At 41.3% G+C, this 22637-nt stretch overlaps 2 protein-coding genes across 2 annotated transcripts in view; both read right to left on the reverse strand.

Moving 5' to 3' along the window:
* The window catches only part of tma7 (translation machinery associated 7 homolog), a 242294-nt gene that overhangs the window by 32686 nt on the left and 186971 nt on the right, over positions 1 to 22637 (reverse strand). The window lies entirely within an intron of this gene.
* The window catches only part of LOC129704762 (copine-9-like), a 362839-nt gene that overhangs the window by 13284 nt on the left and 326918 nt on the right, over positions 1 to 22637 (reverse strand). Inside the window, exons 16-18 of the mRNA XM_055648090.1 lie at positions 9677 to 9804; positions 6880 to 6982; positions 1401 to 1458 (exon numbers count right to left, since the gene is read on the reverse strand). Coding sequence (XP_055504065.1) covers positions 1401 to 1458; positions 6880 to 6982; positions 9677 to 9804 — 289 coding nt within the window. The remainder of the gene's footprint in view (positions 1 to 1400; positions 1459 to 6879; positions 6983 to 9676; positions 9805 to 22637) is intronic.

The raw sequence follows: 22637 nt of genomic DNA on the forward strand, positions 1-22637 counted from the left end.
AATCATGGAATATGGGGAGAATGCAGGAATGGGACCCTGATTTTGGATGATCAGCATGAATGGCGGTGCTGGCTTGACAAGAGCCGAATGATCTACTCCTGCACCTATTTTCTATGTTTCTATGTGTCTCTGTAAAACTCTCGTGAAATGTCCATCCAAACATCAACATACTGTAGATATACAGATACATCGATACTAGGTGCAGGAGTAGACCATTCGGCCCTTCGAGCCAGCACCACCATTGAATGTGATCATGGTTGATCATCCACAATCAGTAACCCGTTACTTCCTTCTCCCCATACCCCTTGATTCCGCTACCCCGAAGAACTCTATCTAACTCTCTTTTGAATGCATCCAGTGAATTGGCCTCCACTGCCTTCTGAGGCATAGAATTCCACAAATTCACAACCCTCTGTGTGAAAAGGTTTTTCTATAAGATTCCCTCTCATCCTTCCAAATTCTAATGAATACAAGCCCAGTCGCTCCATTCTTTCATCATATGACAGTCCCGCCATCCCGGGAATTAACCTTGTGAACCTACGCTGCACTCCCTCAATAGCAAGAATGTCCTTCCTCAAATTAGGAGACCAAAACTGCACATAATACTCCAGGTGTGGTCTCACCAGGGCCCTGTACAACTGCAGAAAGACCTCTTTGCTCCTATACTCAACTTCTCTTGTTATAAAGGCCAACATGCCATTAACTTTCTTCACTGCCTGCTGGACCTGCATGCTTACTTTCAGTGACTGATGCACTAGGACACCCAGGTCTCATTGTACTTCCCCTTTTCCTAACCTGACACCATTCAGCTAATAATCTGCTTACCCGTTCTTGCCTCCAAAGTGGATAACCTCACATTTATCCTCATTATACTGCATCTGCCATGCATCTGCCCACTCACCCAACCTGTCCAAATCGCTCTGCATCCTCATAGCATCACAGTTCACACTGCCACCCAGCTTTGTGTCATCTGCAAATTTGCTGATGTTACTTTTAATTCCTTCATCTAAATCATTAGTGTACATTGTAAATAGCTGCAGTCCCAGCACCGAGCCTTGTGGTACCCCACTAGTCACTGCCTGCCATTCTGAAAGCGACCCATTAATCCCTACTCTTTGTTTCCTGTCTGCCAACCAATTTTCTATTCATGCCAACACCTTACCCCCAATACCATGTGCTCTAATTTTGCCCACTAATCTCCTGTGTGGGATCTTATCAAAGGCTTTCAGAAAGTCCAGGTACACTACATCCACTGCCTCTCCCTTGTCCATTTTACTTGTTACATCCGGTTGATGTGATCTACTTCACAAGACTGGAACCTGCTCATAATAACAAGTCATCTCAGTACAGTCTGCGCTGAGACTCCATAGATACTCCATAGATACTGAAGTAATACTCACCATCAAACTCTGCAGGTCCCACTCCAACGATGATTATTGACATTGGAAGGACTGAGGCCTGTTTAATTCGAAGATGAGTCAGGATAAGTAATTTGACCAGTATTTCATACAAATCACAGCTACGCATTATAACTGCTTGGCATAATTCTTTTTTATTTTAATTTTTGTGTTAAAAATATTAAATTATGGTTAATATTGTCATTATATTATATACCAGCAAACCAGACAATATGATTCTAAGTGCCACAATGGCAATTTGAGTGCTTGAATCTGTTTTAAAATATCTGAAAATAATTAAAACGATACAAGAGAAGTTATTGCATTGGTTTCTGATTCTGATTAAAATTTAAATGATTTATTAATGTCCTTTACAAATGAAATGCTTTTTTTTAATTTAGCTGATCTTCAAATGGCTGTAGTGTCCTTAAAATAGTGCAACATTTGAGAAACATTTAGACAGGTACATGCAAATGCTTGGTTTAGAGGGATATATGGGCCAAATTCAGGCAGGGGGAGCTAGTGTAGATGAGGCATGTTTGTCGGCATGGGCAAATTGTGTCGAAGGGCTTGTTTCCATGCTGTATTCCTCCATGACTCCATAGTTGTATCGAAGCACATCTGTGGTTCAAGAAAATAACTCACAAGCTCTTTCGTATGTAGGGATGGAGCAATCTATATTATCATGTTAACTGCCTGTATTCAGGAACTAAATAAAATAAAGCTTCTCCCTCTGGCTCATTCGGCACTCACCATGAGTTCAAGATTCACATTTTGTCTATAAGATGAACAGTATTGATTTTCCCAATTAACTAACGTTGTGAACTTGTGATGGTGATTTACAGATGCTTCAGGTGTTCATAACCTTACTCTGATGACATGGCGTGCAATGGGCATTGAATCAGACATTGCAGGAACACTGCCTCCTACTTATGAGGGTTGAGTCAATGTGGAAATAATAGCAATAGCATATAATGAGCGTTTGACGGCTCTGGGCCTGTACTTGCTGGAGTTTAGAAGGATGACGGGGTTCTCATTGAAACTTACCAAATAGTGAAAGGTCTGGATAAAGTGTATGTGAAGGGGATGTTTCCACTAATGGGAGAGTCTAGGACCAGAAGTTACAACTTTAGAATAGGAAAGGAGAGGAGGAATTTCTTTAGTCAGAGGGTGGTGAATCTGTGGAATTCATTGCCACAGACGGATGTGGCGGCCAAGTAATTCGGTATTTTTATAGTGGAGTTTGACAGATTTTTGATTAGTAAGGGTGTCAAAGGTTATGGGGAGAAGGCAGGAGAATGGGGTTGAAGGGGAAAGAAGTTCAGCCATGATCGAATGGCAGAGTAGACTTGATGGGACAAATGGCCTATTTCTACTCCCATGATATTTATGAATTTATAAACTAAAAAAGATTAAAAACTGGTTGTGGCCTCCCAAGTCTTTCCTTTTACATATTTCTACAATAAAGCTATCATAATAGAAATAAGTCCAATGAAGATGCAGATTCACTTTTAACCTTTGGTTATTATTCAATATTTAAAAAAATGTGATTCCTTTTCACTTGCTCTTAAAATGAGGCCTAATCTACACTTGCCCTTAATCTAAACTTGCCCTTAAAATGAGGCCTAATCTACACTTGCCAGATATTGTCCTGCCCCCACCTTTCTTCTGGCTTTCTTCTTCCCACCACAATTAGTTTGAAGAAGGGTCCCAACTCAAAATGTCTTCATTCCATGTTCTCCAGAGATGCTGTCTGACCAGTGTGTTACTCCAGCATTTTGTATCTTTCTTGTAACACCTGTGCCTGCAGTTCCTTGTGCCTACAAATAAGAAGCCTGTTCACTTGTTATTTGCCGTCCAACTTGTGAAATGTATCATTTCAGTGGTCTGACTGGAAACGGAACTGTGCCTCCCATTTATGAGTCAATGTAGGAAAGGTTAGATAAAAATGATAATTTGCCTGAAAATAAAACCACATTGATTCATTGGTTGAACGATAGAACATGGATAAGTAAGGCCTTTGGCCCACCGAGTCCATGCCGACCATCAATCACCCATTCACGCCAGTTCTATGTTAACCTACCTTTGCATCCGCTCTCTACACACTCGGGGCTATTTACAGAAGCCAATTAACCTACAGACCTGCACGTCTTTGGGATGTGGGAGGAAATCCAAGCCCCCGGAGCAAACCCACACGGTCACAGGGAGAATGTATAAGCTCCACACAGGCAGCACCCGAGGACAGGATTGAATCTGGACCTCTGGTGCTGTGAGGCAGCAGTTCAACCAGTTGCGCTACTGTGCCACCCAGCTGTGCCCTCATCTGATCTGAACTTGTTGCATGTCGCACAAAGAATGTAACTGTCCCCAAATGTTAATGTTTTAACTCCAGTTTGGTATCGTATGAATATATACCCAAATGTGTAAAAAAAAGGACTTTAGATTATTCTTCCAATGACCAAACTGTCCTCCAAAAAGAGAAAATAATTTTACACAAAAGTCACTAAATTACAATTTCAACCCAATGTTTTGTAGAAGTATTTGCAGTTTTAAACTTTATATTGAATTTGTTCTGGACATTTCTTCAACACATGCTTTCCTGACCTATTTCCTCCCATGCGCTCAGTACACTGATAGCTTCTTGGAATCAAGGCTAATGGTTAAGGGACGCACTAGCACCAGCCACGCAACAGACTGTGGCTACAGTACCACATGTATAATTCATATCTCAAGGCTTTCCACCATCTACAAAACACAAGGCAGGATTTTCCCTGATCCCTGGCTTCAGAAAAAGTTTATTTGAATCTTCCCCACCAATTACTTCAAAATTATAAAAATGAATTGAAATGTTAATCGAGATATATATATATATATATATATCAATATACCGTTGATCCTTACCGAGGTGTCGTGGGCCTAACTTAATGAAACACCAGTAAGGAAGGTGCCCACTTTAAAAACCCTATAAGGTTATACTGGCATCTACATGGCCAGATTTTGTTGTCCCATAGTTTAACTGTGTGAGCATCCAACATTTGGCGTGTGTGTTTGTTAACAGCCTATTGTTAATAGTTTAATTAACTGTTTGTTAATAGCTTATTACTGAATATGCAGTTAGCTATTGTTCTACAGTTTAAGTGTGTATAGGTAGTTTAGATACTACTTTGGCCTTGGGCTTGGTTTTCTTGCTTGAGTGCTTATCCCGGTGTTTTAGCACAAGTTACTTTGTTTTAACAGTAATAACAAAATAATAAAAATCCCAGTTTCTGTAATCTCTTATAAGTTGAAGGCAAGATTAAGCTACACCAGAATCCTTTCAATGTTCTAAGATGCATTGTAGAGGGCTGTATGTTGGAGTTTTGTCTGGCTGTGGTATATCATACGTAATGCGAAGCTTCCCCTACTTCCTCGATTCAAAGACAAACAAACCATTATCTTTCTTGAATAAATTCCTCGGAAGTGGGTCATTATCAATCTTGCTTGATTGCCTGAGCAGGGTTGGAAGAATGAGGGGAATTCATTTAGTTTAGTCTGGAGATACAGGGTTACACCAGCACTTTGCATCTTTTTTTATAAACTGCAGTTCTTTGTTTCTACCTCCTGAGGTAGTCAGATCACTACTTCAAATGGAAAGGCCATGGATTGGAACGGAGCATCGGAGCTGGAGGAAACTGGATTCACGCTCAAAATTTCTAGTTCATGGTCCATCAGCGGTATTTTCCATTCAAACAAAGCCTAATAATTTGATGGAAACACTGCCATTTTTCAGCAATAAAGTATGCACTTGTGCTCTCGATCAAATGACTAAGGTATCGTTTCCTGAGACATTTTAAAAATATGGCTTACTTTTGAACTGCACTCACTGTCACGTGGACAATATGCTAGCTTCCATAAACAACTAGACCAATGACCAGTTGTACTATTTTAGGTAATGCTAGTTGAGGGATGAGTGTTGCTCAGGCCACTTAGATTAATTTAGGCGGCACAGTGCCGCAATGGTAAAGTTGCTGCCCTACAGCACCAGCGACCCAGGTTCGATCCTGACTATGGGTGCTGTCTGTACGGAGTTTATACATTCTCCCTGTGAGCGCATAGGTTTTCTCCATGCACTCCAGTTTCCTCCCACACTCCAAAGACCTACAGGTTTGTAGGCTAATTGGCTCTGGTAATTTAAAAAAAAATTGTCCCTAGTGTGTAGGATAGTGTTAGTGTATGGGTGATCGCCGGTCGGCACAGGTTCGATGGGCCGAAGGGCCTGTTTCCGAGCTGAATCTCTGAAGTCTAAAGTCCTTCATATTTTCAATATTGCCAAGGGATCCATGTCTATCTGCAAGATCATTGGGAGACAAGAGGAATTGCAAGTGCTGGAATCGTGATCAAAACCCAAAGTGCTGGAGTAACTCAGCGAGTCAGGCAGCATCTGTGGAGGGAATGGATTGGCAATGTTTCGGGTCGACAACCTCCATCAGATGATTTCATTAGTTCCTCGCCCAACTATGCAAATGTTTTGTTGCAGATGAGATAAGAGGACAATTATATCATCTAAATCAGCCGTGCGGACTTATGTGTGGATCAGTGGCACTGCAGGCAGTACAGCTGTCTCAGGGCTCCAATGAACCAGGTTTGCGCCTGACCTCTAGTGCTGCCTGTGGGGAGTTTGCATGTTCTCCCTGTGGAGGCATGGATTTCCTCTGGGTGTTCAGATTTCTATCCACATTCCAAAGACATGCTGCTTTGATGGATTAAATGGTAACTGGAACCTAACCCCTGTTTAGGTGACTGTGGTAGAATCCAACAAGTATTAGTGGACATTTGTGACAGAAGAGGCAACAGAGAATAAAGGGGACACAACGTGCTGGAATAACGCAACGGGTCAGGCAGCATCACTTCATGGATAGGTGACGTTTCAGGTCAGGACCCAAACCATCCTGCATCCATGTTCTCCAGAGATGCTGAATGACTGCTGAGTTACTACAGCTCCTTGGGTCTTAAAGGTAAACCAGCATTTGCAGTTCCTTGTTTCCACTAGGGGAATAAAGGAGGTTGCTCTGAGAGGCAGCACAGTGGTGCAGTGGTAGATTTGCTGCCTTACAGTGCCAGAGACGCAGGTTCGATCCTAACTATGAGTCTGGACGTGTTGGTATGTCCTCCCTGTGACAGGGTCGGTTTTACCCGGGTGCTCCATTTTCCGCCTAGATTGCAAAGGCGTGCAGGTTTGTAGGTTAATTAGCTTCTGTAAATTATCCCCGGTGTGGACTCAGTGGGCTGAAGGGCCTGTTTCCACGTTGTGACTCTAAATTAAATTAAACTAAGCTAGACCGCGAAATGGCTTCCTTCATTGTCACATGGAAACATAAAATGGCGGAGCAGGCTTGCAGTCCTCCTTCTCCTAATTCATCCATTCAAGTCACTGACCTAAATCCATCTGCAAAGTCTATTTATCCAGTTTGATCAAAGGATGCTGAACTTAATTGCAACTCACATTAACAATGGCTTCTTTAGTTTGTACCATGTCTGAGATCACTCCATCTGTGATAATCAACAGCACAAAATACTGGGAGCCATCAGTCACTGGAGCCGCACAGCTGTAATACAAACACATGGTGGTTAGTGCCGTGTTATCTACTATCTCTTTGTCAAGAACCACATCCCGGATACTACCTTCTGTGTGCTGGAGACTTCCACAACCCGGCAGCAACAAGATTACAGGATCGCTACAGTACAGGGATGGTCACTCAGAATAGATCACTCTACTTGGTTTGGAGGCCATTCGCTACATGGAGAGTTTGGACAAACTGGGATTGTTTTCTCTGGAACATTGGAGGTTGAGGGAAGACCTGATTCAAAGTCTATAAAATGATGATAAGCACAGGTAGGATAGACGGTCAGAAGCTGTTCCCCAGGGGTGAAGAAAGGCGGACTGGCGAGAGGAGGGATGTGGTGTCCAAGGAAGGAGATGACTGGAGGCCCACAACAGCCTGGGACTTGCCTGGAACAGTTCTCATAAGAACTGGAGCATGGACTTTGAAAATGGCGGCAAAACATAGCGCCTCTTGCATGCGGGCTCAGTAGACTATTTCTGTACACTTGCTAATTGACGATCAGGGGTATGGCAATACTCTATTGGCCTGTTTGTAAGAAAGAATTTCACTGTGTTTGCACTCTGCAAATGTGACCATACAAGCACCTTTGATCCATTGAGGGTGGAAGTGTCACATACTAGAGGGCATAGCTTTAAGGTGAGAGGGGTAAAGTTTAAAGATGTGCAGAAGAATCTATTTTACACAGAGGGCGGAAGTGCTTGGAAGGCACTGCCAGGAGCGGGTGTGATGGAGGCAGATACAATAATAGCATTTAAGAGGCTTTTAGATAGGCACATGGATATGCAGGGAGTGGAGGGATATGGATCGTGTGCTAGCAGATAAGATTAATTTAGATTGGAATCATTTTCAACACAGACATTATGCGCAAAAAAGCCTGTTACTGTGCTATACTGTTCTATGTACTGTGTAAATAGATTCTAGGTTGTACTTCGGTTGGCAATAGGTAAGAGATTCACCAAACCATAGACCACTGGCGTGGTGATGGTTGGACCATAAGCCATAAATGACTTGTCATCCTGGCGAACCCTGACATCAGTGTATAAGAAGGAACTGCAGATGCAGGTTTAAACCGAAGATGCACCCAAAAAGCTGGAGTAACTCAGTGGGGCAGGCAGCATCACTGGAGAGATGGATGATGGATGATGATTCGGGTGGAGACCCTGCTTCAGACTGGTTAGGGATAAGGGAAACGAGAGATATAGACGGTGATGTGGAGAGACAAGAACAATGAATGAAAGATATGCAACAAAGTAGTGATGATAAAGGAAACAGGCCATTGTATGTTGTTTGACATGATGCTGACCACAGCATTGCTGGGACCGACACTCACACAAAGTGAGGCTATTGGCAGCTATTGATTAGGAAACAGAGGGAAACATTCCAGTGAGTGCGCAGATCAAGACATCTGCTTAAGCAACATAAAGTATCTGTGCACAATCCCAATAGCTAACACGACTATGTTGAGGGAGGAATTCATCCTGTTAACTTCTTTTGACTTAATTTAAGAATGGGAGTAGCATTCAATGCATTTTTTATCTTTACTTTATTTGTTTAGTGTGTACAACATAAGGCAAATAAATTCCCTGTCAACAATAACTTGAGACATATATAGCCTGGGTAAGTGCCAGACTTGGTATTATTGTAATGGAATATTATTAGCTCCAGAAATCTACTTTCTCTTCATTGTCCATGTGCAAGGTTTTATAGAACACTTGGGCGGACACATGGATAAGAATGGTAGCTGTCTGTCTGTCTGTCTGTCTGTCTGTCTGTCTATCTATCTATCTATCTCCAACTTGGGGTTGAGTGGTGCCATCTGCATCATGATGTCCTGCCACTCTCTTCAGTCCTTAGCTAGCTGGCTAGATCTGACCAGAGAGTTGATGTTCTTTTTGCTGCAGTCTGCTTTCAGGCAGTCATTCCATCTTTTTGGTGGCCTTCCTCTTGGGCGGTTTCCATGGACACGTGCCTCAAATGCTAGTTTGGGAGAGCGTGATGGTGGCATTCGCTGGATATGACCGAAGTAACATAGTCTTTTTGTTGGTTTAAATGCAGGAAAGTGTGGGAAATGGGTGCATGCTGACCAAGATGTTGCCTCATTGTCAGCATGGATAAGTTGGGCTGAAGGGTCTGTTTCTATGCTGTATGGCCCTTTGCCTCCAAGGTTGATTTTTCTTCACCGAGTATGATCAAAGTATCAGTGAGGGAAGGCACGTGCATTAACTTCCAGTTGCATAGCATGGTCGTCAAGCAAGTTGTTTATAACGTGTCGAACGATCGCTGACATTTATTCTAAGTAAATAAAAGTAAATCAATAACTACTTTGGGAGTTTGAATTGGTGTTCAGGAAGTCTCTGCTCTTTTCAGCCAGAGAAGATCAAGAAATTGATTTGAATAATACGAACACTTAACCAGGCCGACCCTGCAACGTCGCCAGGACAACGGGCCTTCATGGCCAGGTTAACAACTCTACACTTATCCCAACTTGGAGTTGAAAATGGTGCCAAAACCTGGTGACTCTTCTATATTGTCTCAGTGTATTATTCCTATACACTTGTAATCAATCTAAGATGGTGATTATGTACAGTAACTCTTTCACTGAAGTCTATAGTTCATTGTACCTCAGTACAGGTGATAATAAAGTATCATTGAATTATTATGCTCAGGGCAACTGACCTGGCGACCTGATTAATGACTGGTGCAAAGTTGGTTGGTCCGTACAGTTGCACTCGTCGCAGGCTCTGGTAATATCCCTCCAACACACCATCTATCCCGTTGCAGTTTGGGTTGTCCAGGTCTGCATTCTAAAGAGAAGGCACATTAGAAAATGAACCCAATCAAAGCACAACCATAAGAATCCTAACTGAGGTGGCCTGATCATTGAATGTTGGTTTATCAGCACAGGCAACCTCCATGATATGGTCATTCAGGTAATGCCCTAACAGAATGCCCAAACCTCATGAGAGGAATAGACTGGTTAGATGCACAGAATCTCTTGCCCAGAGTAGGGGAATCGAGAACCAGAGGACATCGGTTTTATGTGACGGGGGATAGATTTCACAGGAACCTGAGGAGTAACTTTTTTGCACAAAGGGTGCTGGGTGTATGGAACGAGTTACTGGAGGAGGTGGTTGAGGCAGGGACTATCACAACTGTTACTATCAAAAATGTTTAAGAAACATTTATCCAGGTAAGGTAGGAAGCAACTGCAGAAGTTGGTTTACACCAAAGATAGACACTATAGATAGACAAATGCTGGAGTAACTCAGCGGGACAGGCAGCATCTGGGAATAGAAGGAATGGGTGACGTTTTGGGTAAGGTTACAAAACTTACCTTCAGCGGCGCTGCAGTTCTGTCACTGGCCGTGTGCGCGTCTTTGGCACCTTTGAGAGGGGGTGGGCGGGATTAAAATGCCGTTTTCTCCTGCCTGTCCGAGATATATTTTCTTGGGCTACTACCTGGTGCTGAAAAATCATTCCAACTTGCGTTCTCGGAAGTTTTTAAAAAAAACCGCGGGGCAATTTAATCCCTGGAGTAAAATAAAAATCTTAAAATAAAATAACACCGTCAACGCCGACAACGGGACGGATCTCACGTATGCGACAAAACATAAGGTAAGTCGTCTATTTTACATATAAACTTGCTTATGTGCAAGTTTAATGTGATTATGTAAATATACGAACTGGCAGTGTTTTTCCTGTTGATATGAGGTTTAAATTCACCACAACCGCAACGTTCCAAACGATCGCGTTCCACAAAATCTCACTCGCAAGATGATTTAAAAGCCAATTCATTTACGGGAATTAAACACTAAATTCCTTCCATTTGGCCTATAAATTTATGACAATGAGATTTAAAAATCATGTAATATTGTGAGTTCTTGTGTAAATGTTATTTGGACACTTAGGCTATTTAAAAATGTTAACTTTTTCTTAAGAAATGGATAGATGTTTTGATCTAGTAATTGAATTTTGTAATCAGCTACAATTAGGTAACTAACTAATTATATGCTTTAATTTCAGGTCATCCAAGTAAGATTGTTTTATATTTGTTTCAGAATGCTTCAATCTATAATAACTGAACATTTCATTCAGTTCTCTTAATTTTTAAGAAAGTTATGGGCATTTGACTGTCCTTGATCACAGCTTTTGAGTTAAGTTAATGGAAAAACAATAGGGAACAAGATGCTAATTTCAGAGTTTGAAAATGGCCATAACTTTTTTAATACTGAAGATATGAAAGTGAATTAGGTGTCAAATTAAACTTATTTTTATGCTTTATCTCATGGGATAAATTGCAGACTTGATTTTTAAAATCTCAAAATTTTATAACATTGCTAGGTCAGGTCTCGACCTGAAACGTCACCCATTCCTTCTGTCCAGAGATGCTGCCTGCCCCGATGAGTTACTCTAGCATTTTGTGTCTATCTTCAGTGTATGGATAGGATGGATGTAGAGGGACATTGGCCAAACACAGGCAGGTGGGACTAGAATAAGTGGGACATATTGATCGGTGTGGGCAAGTTGGGCTGCAAGGCTATGTCCATGCTGCATGACTCTATGACTCAATGACTTCTCAAAAGTTTGAGGTATGGAATAAAATTTGCTCTTGTGGAATTTATGTAATAAACACAAAATTGATATATTTTCAAGCATGTTCAGATGACGAGGCTTCACATTATGGAAAATCACCAAATGGACAGTCTTTCAAGACCACAAACCTCCCCCCTTGGAAGGTAGGGGTCGACTGTACAGAGGGTTCCTAGATTATGGAAGAACCAGCTTACAGCAATCCCACTTGAGGCAAATTCTCCCAGACTCTTCTCTTTGGTGTAATACGGGAATCGCTTCATCAGGAAACAATGCATAGACACCCATAGAAAAAGGCAAATTATTATATGAAAGCCTAAAGGGCCTGTCCCACTTTCATGACCTAATTCACGACCTCTGCCGAGTTTGCCCTTGACTCGTACTCGCAGCATGGTCGTCACGAGGTCATAGGAGGTCATAGGTAGGTCGTAGCAGGCGTGATGCTAGTCGTAGGTACTCGTGGCATCAAGTAGGTCGGGGCGTTTTTCTAGCCTGATGAAAAATGTCCATGAGATTTAGGTACTAACTTACCGAAAACTCAGCTAACAGACAGATCTCAGGAACAGAATCTCCATGTAACCTGGAGTACTCCTACATTGTATGTTTTAGTTAATTTTTGAATCTAGAACAAAACAGCTTCTGCTCTATGTCTAGGCACCCCAGATTCATAAATTGAGTATCAGAAAATCTCATCAAAGGAAATATCCAATTTTGCACCATTAATTCAGTGAAGGAAAATTGTGCCCATACCTTTGCGATATACATTTCAACCTAATTATTTATTTTTTATTTTATTGCATCCAGGTGAACCGATGGCCTAAGAGAAGGCCAGGAAACACTGCCCAGAACCAAGATTGCTGGTACATAGAACACAAAATCTCATAATTACAATGGATTCTAAAAATCCTTCTTATTATAAGGGATTGACCAATACTTGCTACTGCTGCAAGTACTATATATTCATCAAATCATTGCAATGTACAGCACAGACATAGGGCCTTTCAGCCCATGTCATCCATGCATTCCTATGTTAATCCCATTTGCTCGTTGTAGGGCTTTGCCCCTCTTTGCCTTTCCAAGAATCTGTCCATTTGCCTTATAAACATTGTAATTATATCTGTCTCCACCACCTCCTCTGGCAGCTCATTCCAAATATTCACCACCCACTGTGCGAAAAATGTATCCGTCAAACCTTTAAATTCATCCTCTTTCACTTTAAACCTGTGCCGTTCAGTTCTAGACTTCCCTGCTGTGAGAAAAATATTCTGACCATCTATCTTATTTATATCTCTTAAATATTTACAACATCACCCTCCAATCTCATATGTTTCAGTGAGAATATCACAGCCACTTCAATCTCTCCTTAGAACAACATTCTTGGGCAAGTTCTTGATGAATCTCTTCTGCACCAGATCCTTCCAGTTGTGTTTAGAAAGAATTGCAGATGCTGGAAAAATCGAAGGTAGACAAGGTAGACCAGTAGTGTGGAGACCAATGCTATACACAATATTCTAACCAATATTTTGTACAACTGCAATGTGGCATCCAATCTCTCATGCTCAATGTTTTGTTTAGTTTAGAGATACAGTGGGGAAACAGGCCCTTCGGTCCACCTAGCCTGCACTGACCAGCGATCCTCGCACATTAACACTATCTTATAAATATTACCTAGCCACCTATCTACCTACCTACAAACCTGTATATCTCTGGAGTATGGGAGGAAACCGAAGTTCTCGGAGAAAACCCACGCAGGTCATGGGGCGAACATACAAACTCCGTATAAACAAGCACCCGTAGCCAGGATCGAACCTGGGTCTCTGGCACTGTATGCACTGTATGGCAGCAACTCTACCACTGCGCCACCATGCCACCCTATGCTTGGCCTATGAAGGCAAGCATACCTAATACCATTAGATATTCCCTTCTGTCATTGTTCTCTTCCTTCAAAATTAATTCCACTGAAGATAATAACACTAAGACTAAGCTCCATCCAAGACCACAAGAAATTGCAGAGAATTGTAGACGCAGCCCAGACCATCATAACCTCCCTTCCATTGACTCCATCTGCACTTCACGCTGCCTCGGCAAGGCCACCAGCATCATCAAGGACCAGTCTCACCCCGGTCATTCCCTCTTCTCCCCTTCTCCATCAGGCATGAGTTACTGGAGTGTGAAAACGCACACCTCCCGATTCAGGAACAGTTTCTACCCAGCTGTTAACAGGCAACTGAACCATGTTATCACCAGAGAGAGTGGCCCTGACCTATCAGATACCTCATTGCAGATCCTTGGACTTCCATTAATCGGACTTTACTGGTTTATCTTACACTGAACTTTATTCCATTTATCCTGTATCTGTACGCTGTGGACGGCTTGATTGTAATCACGTACAGCCTTTCCACTGACTGTACAGCCTGTAACAAAAAATCTTTTCACTGTACCTTGGAGCATGTGATAATGAACTAAACTAACTTTGGAGGTATTTGCTTTGGTAATTGAACCCCTTGCTGAAAAAATAAGAACACACCCGGATATTTATGGTTATAATACAAAATATTCAAATAATAAAATATCCCTATATGCCGATGATGTACTACTGTACATCACAAAACCACAAATTAGCATACCTAACATATTAAATTTAATTGAGGACTTTGGATCCTTCTCAGGATATAGAATAAATTGGAACAAAAGTGAAATTATGTCGATAAAACCGAAAGACTCAACACATCTCCGGAAATTTCCCTTTAAAATAGCTACAGAAAAATTCAAATATTTGGGAATTGAAATTACTAGAAACTACCAGGATATGTTTAAAGCCAATTATAATCCCTTACTCAAGAAATTAAATAATTTGATTAAATTCTGGAAAACACTTCCGATGTCCTTAATAGGCAGAATAAATGCTATAAAAATGATTTTCTTACCACAAATCCTATACCTATTTCAATCAATACCTATATATCTCCCAAAAAAGTTTTTCAAAAAATTGGACTCAGACATTACAAATTTATATAGGATTATAAATCCCATAGAATACAAATAGCACACCTTAATAAACTAAAAGAGTTGGGGGGTCTAGCGCTCCCTAATTTTATGTATTATAATTGGGCAGTAAATATTAAAAATATGATTCACCTGCTGGACAATTCTGCCCAGCAGGCGGACTGGATGGTAATGGAAAAAGGGGACTGCTCCCCGAGTAATATAGGAGCGACTATCCTCTCACCAATAAATTTGAATAATAAAAATTATAATAAAAATCCAATTATACATAGCACAATTAGAACATGGAAACAAATAAAACAGAATTTAAAATTAAGAAACCTATCTCTTTTAATACCAATAGTCAATAATCCATCCTTTAAACCATCAATCATAGACAAATCATTTATACAATGGGAAAGAATGGGAATCAAAACGCTCGAAGATCTGTATGAATTGGGAAAATTACTATCATTTCAACAACTACAACTGAAATATAATTTGAAAAATAACCAATATTTTAAATATCTACAAATTCGTGATTATCTGAAAAAATACACAAAAGACTATCATAATATGCCTTCCGACTTACTGGATGAAGCAATGAAGACAAAGGCGGAATCAGCTAATCTAATATCGTACCTATATAATATCATTTTAAACATAGAAATACCCACAACAGATGGAATTAGAAGAGACTGGGAACAAGAATTAGCTATAAATATTTCAAAAGAGAGCTGGGATAATCATTTACTACAGGTGCATAAATGTTCGATCAACATACGACATACGCTCATCCAATTCAAAACATTACATAGATTATATTATTCAAAAACTAAATTAAATAAAATCTTCCCTAATGTTTCACCAATCTGTGATAAATGTCTGTGCCAAGAAGCTACCATAACATAATAGCGCATTATTTTGTTTTTTGTACAAAAATCCAAAAATTCTGGTATGAAATATTTGATATTTTTTCAAAATTAATCAAAATAAAACTGGTACCAAAACCAGAATGGATTATTTTTGGAATATCGGAAGGTAACCCTGAACTAAACGTGTTTCAGAAGAATTTATTCAATTACGGGCTAATAATGGGAAAAAAAGCTTATACTTAAATTCTGGAAAAATGCGCCGACACCAACAATAAAAATGTGGATATCAAATATGTTTGAAACATTACATCTGAAAGAGATGAGATTCCTCTTAGCAGGTAAAACAGACCAATTCCAAAAGACACGGTCTATGTTTCTGGACCTATTACAAGTATGAGGTGCAATAGTAATTTTTAAAATAAATAAATAAATAAATGGTACCAGGACCTGGTAACGGGAGGTAAAACAACAAAAACAGACTTGGTTGGTAGTCCCCTTTCTGCGGAATTTAATGTTATAATAGAGCGATTGTTCCTACTTTTTTTTTTTTTCCTAGGGTCTACTTTCTCACTTTACTTCCTTCTCTAACTTCTTTTCTAAGGGGCTTTCTTTTCCCAACACTCTTGCACTTCACGACTCTTGCGCACTTTCTTTACTTTCCTTACTTCTATCTTTTTCTTAAAGCTCAAAAAATATGAAGCGGTACAAAAAATGTATTAAGATATATGTGCTGTGTAGTATTGTAATTTACCATACCTCTAAAATAAAATTAAAAAAAAACAAAACTTTGGAGGTAGAATGGATTGTGGCAACTCTGATTACATTGCGTTTTCACACCATCCTGCTGGATTGTATGTTCACTTACTGTATATAATGTGTGCCTATACAATATAAATCTGAAACCCTGTGAATAATTGGTGCCAGCTTCTAACATTGAAATTCTGATGAGATTTTGAGATTCTGCCTATTATTTTTAACTTCTGATGATGTCATTCACGTTCTGTTAATTAAACCACAACAAACACGTCTTCCTTGCAGTGTTCAAGCATAAAAACAGATTTTTCAGTGCAGATCTCTTGACCTCTCTGTGGAATTATTCCGTCTGTAATAAAACTTCGTTCTTTTTAAACAGGACACTTGTATGGAAAATCCAATGTGCATATAAACAAATAAATCCTCTCACGAACAATGTTTCACCTTCTGATTTGCCGATCGTGTGCTGTGTACCACTGCTTGTATCCTTATCTCTACTGTAGCCCCTTCTTATAGACCCTCGGACTATCTGTAATCGTACTTTACTAGACTTTATATTGCACTAAACATTATTCCCTTTATCCTCTATCTGTACACTGTGGATGGCTCGATGTTAACCATGTAGTCTTTCCACTGACTGGTTAGCACGCAGCAGAAAAGCTTTTCACTGTACCTCAGTACACGTGACAATAATAAACCAAACTACAACAAAAACGAAAGTGCTCTGCTGCTGTGGATACAAGGAGCTGCTGATACTGGTTTACAAAATAAAAATACATTAACCATTACCCAGAGAGATGCACGGTGGTGCGGCGGGAGAGTTGCGGCCTTAAAACGCTTGCAGCGCCGGAGATCCGGGTTCGATCCCGACTACGGGTGCTGTCTGTATGGAGTTTGTACGTTCTCCCCATGACCACGTGGATTTTCTCCGAGAACTTCAGTTTCCTCCCACACTCCAAAGACGTACATGTATGTTGGTTAATTGGCTTGGTAAATGTAAAAATTGGCCCTAGTGTGTGTAGGATAGTGTTAATATTTAGGAATCACTGGTAGGCACGGACTCGGTAGGCCGAAGAACCTGTTTCGGTGCTGTATCTCCATACTAAACTCTAACCTATCCATGTTCTCCAGAGATGCTGCCTGACCTGCTGAGTTACTCCAGCACTTTGTTGTTCTGCTGCCAATGCTAAGATGCAAATTAGGTCTCCTTCACTTTTACACTGTTATGCCCCTGTCCCACTTAGGCGATCTTTTAGGCGACTACAGGCCCTTTAGACAGTGCACCAACTGTATTGGGTCAGAGGTTGCAATACTGCAGTCAGTTAGAGGCAGCACCAACACTGAGAAGACTGAGACAGATGAAAGTAACAGAAGGAAGAATACATTTGCATGGACAATGCATTTACATGAATTCAGCTTCCATAAAACACCAACTAAAAAACCTGCTAATTTACTTTTCCTCCCACCCTCTGCATCTTAAAACATGATTTTGGCCTATTTTTTGCCAGTGAATTGCCCGGGATCTGAACACTGGGCTAGATGCCAGCGGCCCTGACCCCCGCCCTGCCTGCAGTTATCCCTCACACATAATGGGGCTGGTGAATGGGACCCATCTCATAGACCTGAGGCACCCTGGAGTGCACTGGTGTTGAGCTTATAGGACTTAATATCACAATCCCTACTATAATTGGCACCTTCTTACTATCTTGAGTGGGTGCCAATGAATAGAGTGGTGGCTGCCTTAACAGAAACTAGGAGGCAGACATTCCTCTTGACAGTGACAAAGCATTAGCCCCAATTGCCCCAGCTGTAAAAACTACAGGTCATTCTTCATATTTTTTAAATGCCTCTAACATTCATGGACATTTAAAAATAATACAATTAAAGACAACAATTATTAAAAATGAGAAATACTATCATAATAAAGATGGTTAACTAAAAATGCATGACTTCAGGAGAAGACATGAGAATGGGGTTGAGAGGGAAAGATTGATCAGCCATGATTGAATGGCAGAGTAGAATTGATGGGCCAAATGGCCTAATTCTGCTCCTATAACATATGAACTTGGAAGCACACAATCAAACACATAGACCCTAGAAAAGTATAGCACAGAAACAGGCCCTTCGGCCCACAATGTCTGTGCCGAACATGATGCCACGATAAACTAAGCTTGTCTGTTTCCATATGATCCATAACCCTCATTCCCAGCCCATCCACAATCCTGTGAAATGCTACTATTGTATCTACCTCCACCGCCACCCCTGGCAATACGTTCCAGACACCCACCATCATCTGTTTTTAAAATCCCCGCATTTTAGGACATTAAACTAAAGGAAAATACTTATTTTAAAATCTTCTCTCTGCTTCCTCTGTAAAGCCTTGGAGTTTTGCTTCAAATGACCTATCATCCATCCTCATCTGCTTCCACCTATCATCCACCCGCCCTAACCCACCTTCCCACTTACTGGCAATCTTTCCTCATCCCTCTAACCTCAGGGTCTCTCACTAAAACATTGACTTACACCTTTTACCCCCATAGATGCTGCTTGACCCACTGAGTTTCCACAGCAATCAGTTTTTTTTGTGAAGAAAGGAACTGCAGATGTTGGTTTATACCGAAGATATACACGAAATGTTGGAGTTACTCGGTGGGTCTCTGGAGAAAAGGATGACGTGATGTTTTGGGTCAGAACCCAACTTCAGAACCCTTTTTTGTTCCAGATACCAGTATTTCTAGTTTAGTTTAGTGTAGAGATACAGAATGGAAACAGGCCCTTTGGCACACCGAGTCCATGCCGACCAGCGATCACCCGCTCACACCAGCTCCATGTAATCCCACTTTGTCATCTAGCCCCTACACACTAGGGGGAATTTACAGAGCCTAATTAACCTCAAAGTCCACGCGGTCACGGGGAGAATGTGCAAACTCCACACAGACAGCACCCGAGGTCAGGATCAAACCAAGAGAGAGTTAGATATAGCTCATAGGGCTACTGGAATCAAGGGATATGGGGAGAAAGCAGGAATGGGGTATTGATTTTGGATGATCAGCCATGATCATATGGCCCACCGAATGGGGTATTCCTGCACATATTTTCTATGTTTCTATAACGGGAAAATATGGGAAAAATATATTAGCATTGATCGAATGGTGAAACAGACTTGATGGGCCGAATGGCCTAATTCTGGTCTTATGTCTTACTGTTAATTGGCCTCTGTAATATTGCCTCAGGAGTGTAGGGAGTGGATGCAAATTTGAGATAACATAGAACTAATGGAACTAATGTTAATGGTGCTTGATGGCCAGCATGGACACTGTGGGCCAAAGGGCCTGTTTCCATGCTTTATCTTTCAATCAATCAATACTAACTGGACTTTAAATGGCTGAATCTCATTCAGAATCCCCACCAATACTCCATCGATGCCCTTAGTGCATGCGTGGCATTTTCTGTCATGTTCCAGTGACAGGAAGTGTGGAGATGCGTTGAAGGTATATTCTGTACAACATTCAAACGACTGATTTCAGCTTAATTACTAACTCCAGAGAGGGTGGTTCGCACCAATTACAACTCCACTACACAATTTACAAATAATGACACAGTCAAGAATTTTGTAGCGGACTTTGTAGTATGAATTCAAATCCAAGCCATGACTCTTCAATGTTTACAGTGTACAAATAAACCCAATTTACCAAAATAAATATTTTATCCCTAGGCAACCAAGTGGCATTATGATTTAAATGGCCCTTTTATCTCAGGGGAGGTGATTTTAACTCTAGCTGAGTAAAATAACTCTTCTATTTAACAGGAAGCAGTGTGGCACAGTGCATCACGGTAATGAGTTATAAAGGAAGTGAGTACAATCATTACGAGGAACCCTAGGGTATACGAGTTCATCCTCATCACTCTGATCTCTCTTCAGTAACACAGAGTGCCGCAACATTTGCTCATTTTATGCGTGAGACGGAGATCAGACCCCCAGAATATTCCAGAGAGGTGTGTTGGAATAATACTTTGTAAAGGCTGACAGACAGCATTCTTCCTGCATCCATTACTCATTCAAGTGGCTACTTGAAAACAAGAATGGGAAAGAAGTTTTTTATCTATCTAATTGGCAGTAGGTGGTTACATTGGAGGTAACAATTATAATAATGTGACTGAGAGGTCCAGTGGCTATAAACGGTAGCCACGTATCATTCTTGGGTATTAAAGGATGCTCTTTTGTGAAGGAAGGCAATGTCTAATGCAGCAGAAATTAACCTTGTTCTAAATCTACCGGTGTTATGCCTGATATTAACACTGTGCACCAAAGCAGAAATGTTCCATTTGTCTAGCACAGTGGCACAGCGGTAGAGTTGCTGTGCTGCCTTACTGTGCCAGAGAACCGAGTTCAATCCTGACTATGCGTGCTGTCCGTACGGAGTTTGCACGTTCTCTCTGTGACTGCGTGGGTTTTCTCCGGGTGCTCCAGTTTCCTCCCACACTCCAAAGACGTGCAGGTTTGTGCATTCATTGGTTTCTGTAAGTTGTACCAAGTGTGTATTGTGTATTTATTCTGTTCATTTCTGGGGACCATGCTATGGGAAAGATGTTGTCAAGCTGGAAAAGGTACAGAGAAGATTTACGAGGATGTTGCCAGGACTAGAGGGTCTGAGCTATAGGGAGAGATTGAGTAGGTTGGGACTCTATTTCTTGGAACACAGGAGGATGAGGGGTGATCTTATAGAGGTGCATAAAATCATGAGAGGAATAGATCGGGTAGATGCACGTAGTCTTTTGCCCAGAGTAGGTGAATCGAGGACCAGAGGACATAGATTTAAGGTGAAGGGGAAAAGATTTATTAGGAATCTGAGGGGTAACCTTTTCACACAAAGGGTGGTGGGTGTATGGAACAAACTGCCAGAGGAGGTAGTTGAGGCTGGAACTATCCCAACATTTAAGAAACAGTTAGATAGGTACATGGTTTGGAGGGATATGGACCAAATGTGGGCAGGTGGGAGTAGCGTAGCTGGGACAAATTGGGCTGAAGAGCCAGTTTCCACACTGCATCACTCTATGTGTAGGATAGAGCTAGTGTACGGGTGGTCATTGGTCAGCGTGGACTCAGTGGGCCAAAGTGCCTGTATGCACTCTGTATCTCTAAACTAAACTAAATTATACACAGTGGCGCAGAGGTAGAGTTTCTGCCTTACAGCTCTAGAGACCCAGGTTCGTTCCTGACTACGGGTGCTGTCTTTAAGGAGTTTGGGCGTTATCCTTGTGACCACATGGGTTTTCTCCAAGTGCTCTGGTTTTCTCCCACAAAGACTTACAGCTTGTAGATTAATTTCCCCTAGTGTGTAGGATAGTGCTAGTGCACTAGCGATCGGTGGTCGGGGCAGATGCTGTATCTCTAATGTCTTAAGTAAAGTCTAAATCTGATGACATGAGGAGCAAAGGAGGGAGAATCCACACAAACTGTGGTCACAGATATTCCAGGGCTCTCAAACCTTTCAGTGAAGTGGGGTGGGGTGAGAAGGATGGAGGGAGTTATGGAAGGAGTTAGACATAAAGGTGAAGATATAAAGAAGGCCGCAAAACAAACTGGAACCAATGTCAATTTGCAAGGACTGGAATAGTTAGTGAGCAAGAACTGATTTGGTGTAGAATAAGGGGCGAAAATTGAGAAGGGTGTATGGTTTGCAATGGGGACCAGCGGAAATAATTTTAGTCTTCATGCGGTTTAGCAGGAGGAATGTTTGGTGGAAACAAACTGTACCACAGGACTGCAAATGAACAGTATAGCTCAGGGCAGAGTCGACACAGCAATTAACTATCCTTCACAATGGACAGAACCAAAGATATTTCCTGGGGCTTGTTCAACATAATGGGATGCCTGAGGGTATGCCAAAGGGAACTCAAACCTTATGCTGACTGTAGACAGTTGTTCCCTCGGCCTGTTTATCTGAAGATTATAGCTAGTCCACGGTTGCTGCCTCTACTTGCAGGTCATGTGCACGCCAGCACAACTGCAAGAAGGGTCTCGACCCAAAACGTCACCCAGTCCTTCTCTCCAGAGATGCTGCCTGTCCCGCTGAGTTACTCCAGCAGTGTGCGCTTATCTTCAGTGTAAACCAGCATCTTCAGTTCCTTCCCACACATTTCAACTGCAGGAGGGGAACTCCTCTGCTCCGTGTCAAATACTTGTAAGATGACATAACAAATTGGACCAGTTTTCTTTCACAAGTGGGTGCAGTGTCCTCATCGACGGAGGTCAAATTAAAACCAAATCCAGCTACCTTAGGTGGCTTTTTTGTAATTTATCGCTTTTTTGATAAATTACATTCACTTTTTTTGTTTATTCACAATTATGTGGTGTATGAATCAATCATTTTTATGTACACTTTATTTTATGTTTTTCTCTTTCCCTTAATTATGTTTAATAATGTCAGGAG

The sequence above is a fragment of the Leucoraja erinacea genome, chromosome 16 (genome assembly GCF_028641065.1).
Source record: "Leucoraja erinacea ecotype New England chromosome 16, Leri_hhj_1, whole genome shotgun sequence".
In the NCBI taxonomy this organism is placed as follows: domain Eukaryota; kingdom Metazoa; phylum Chordata; class Chondrichthyes; order Rajiformes; family Rajidae; genus Leucoraja; species Leucoraja erinaceus.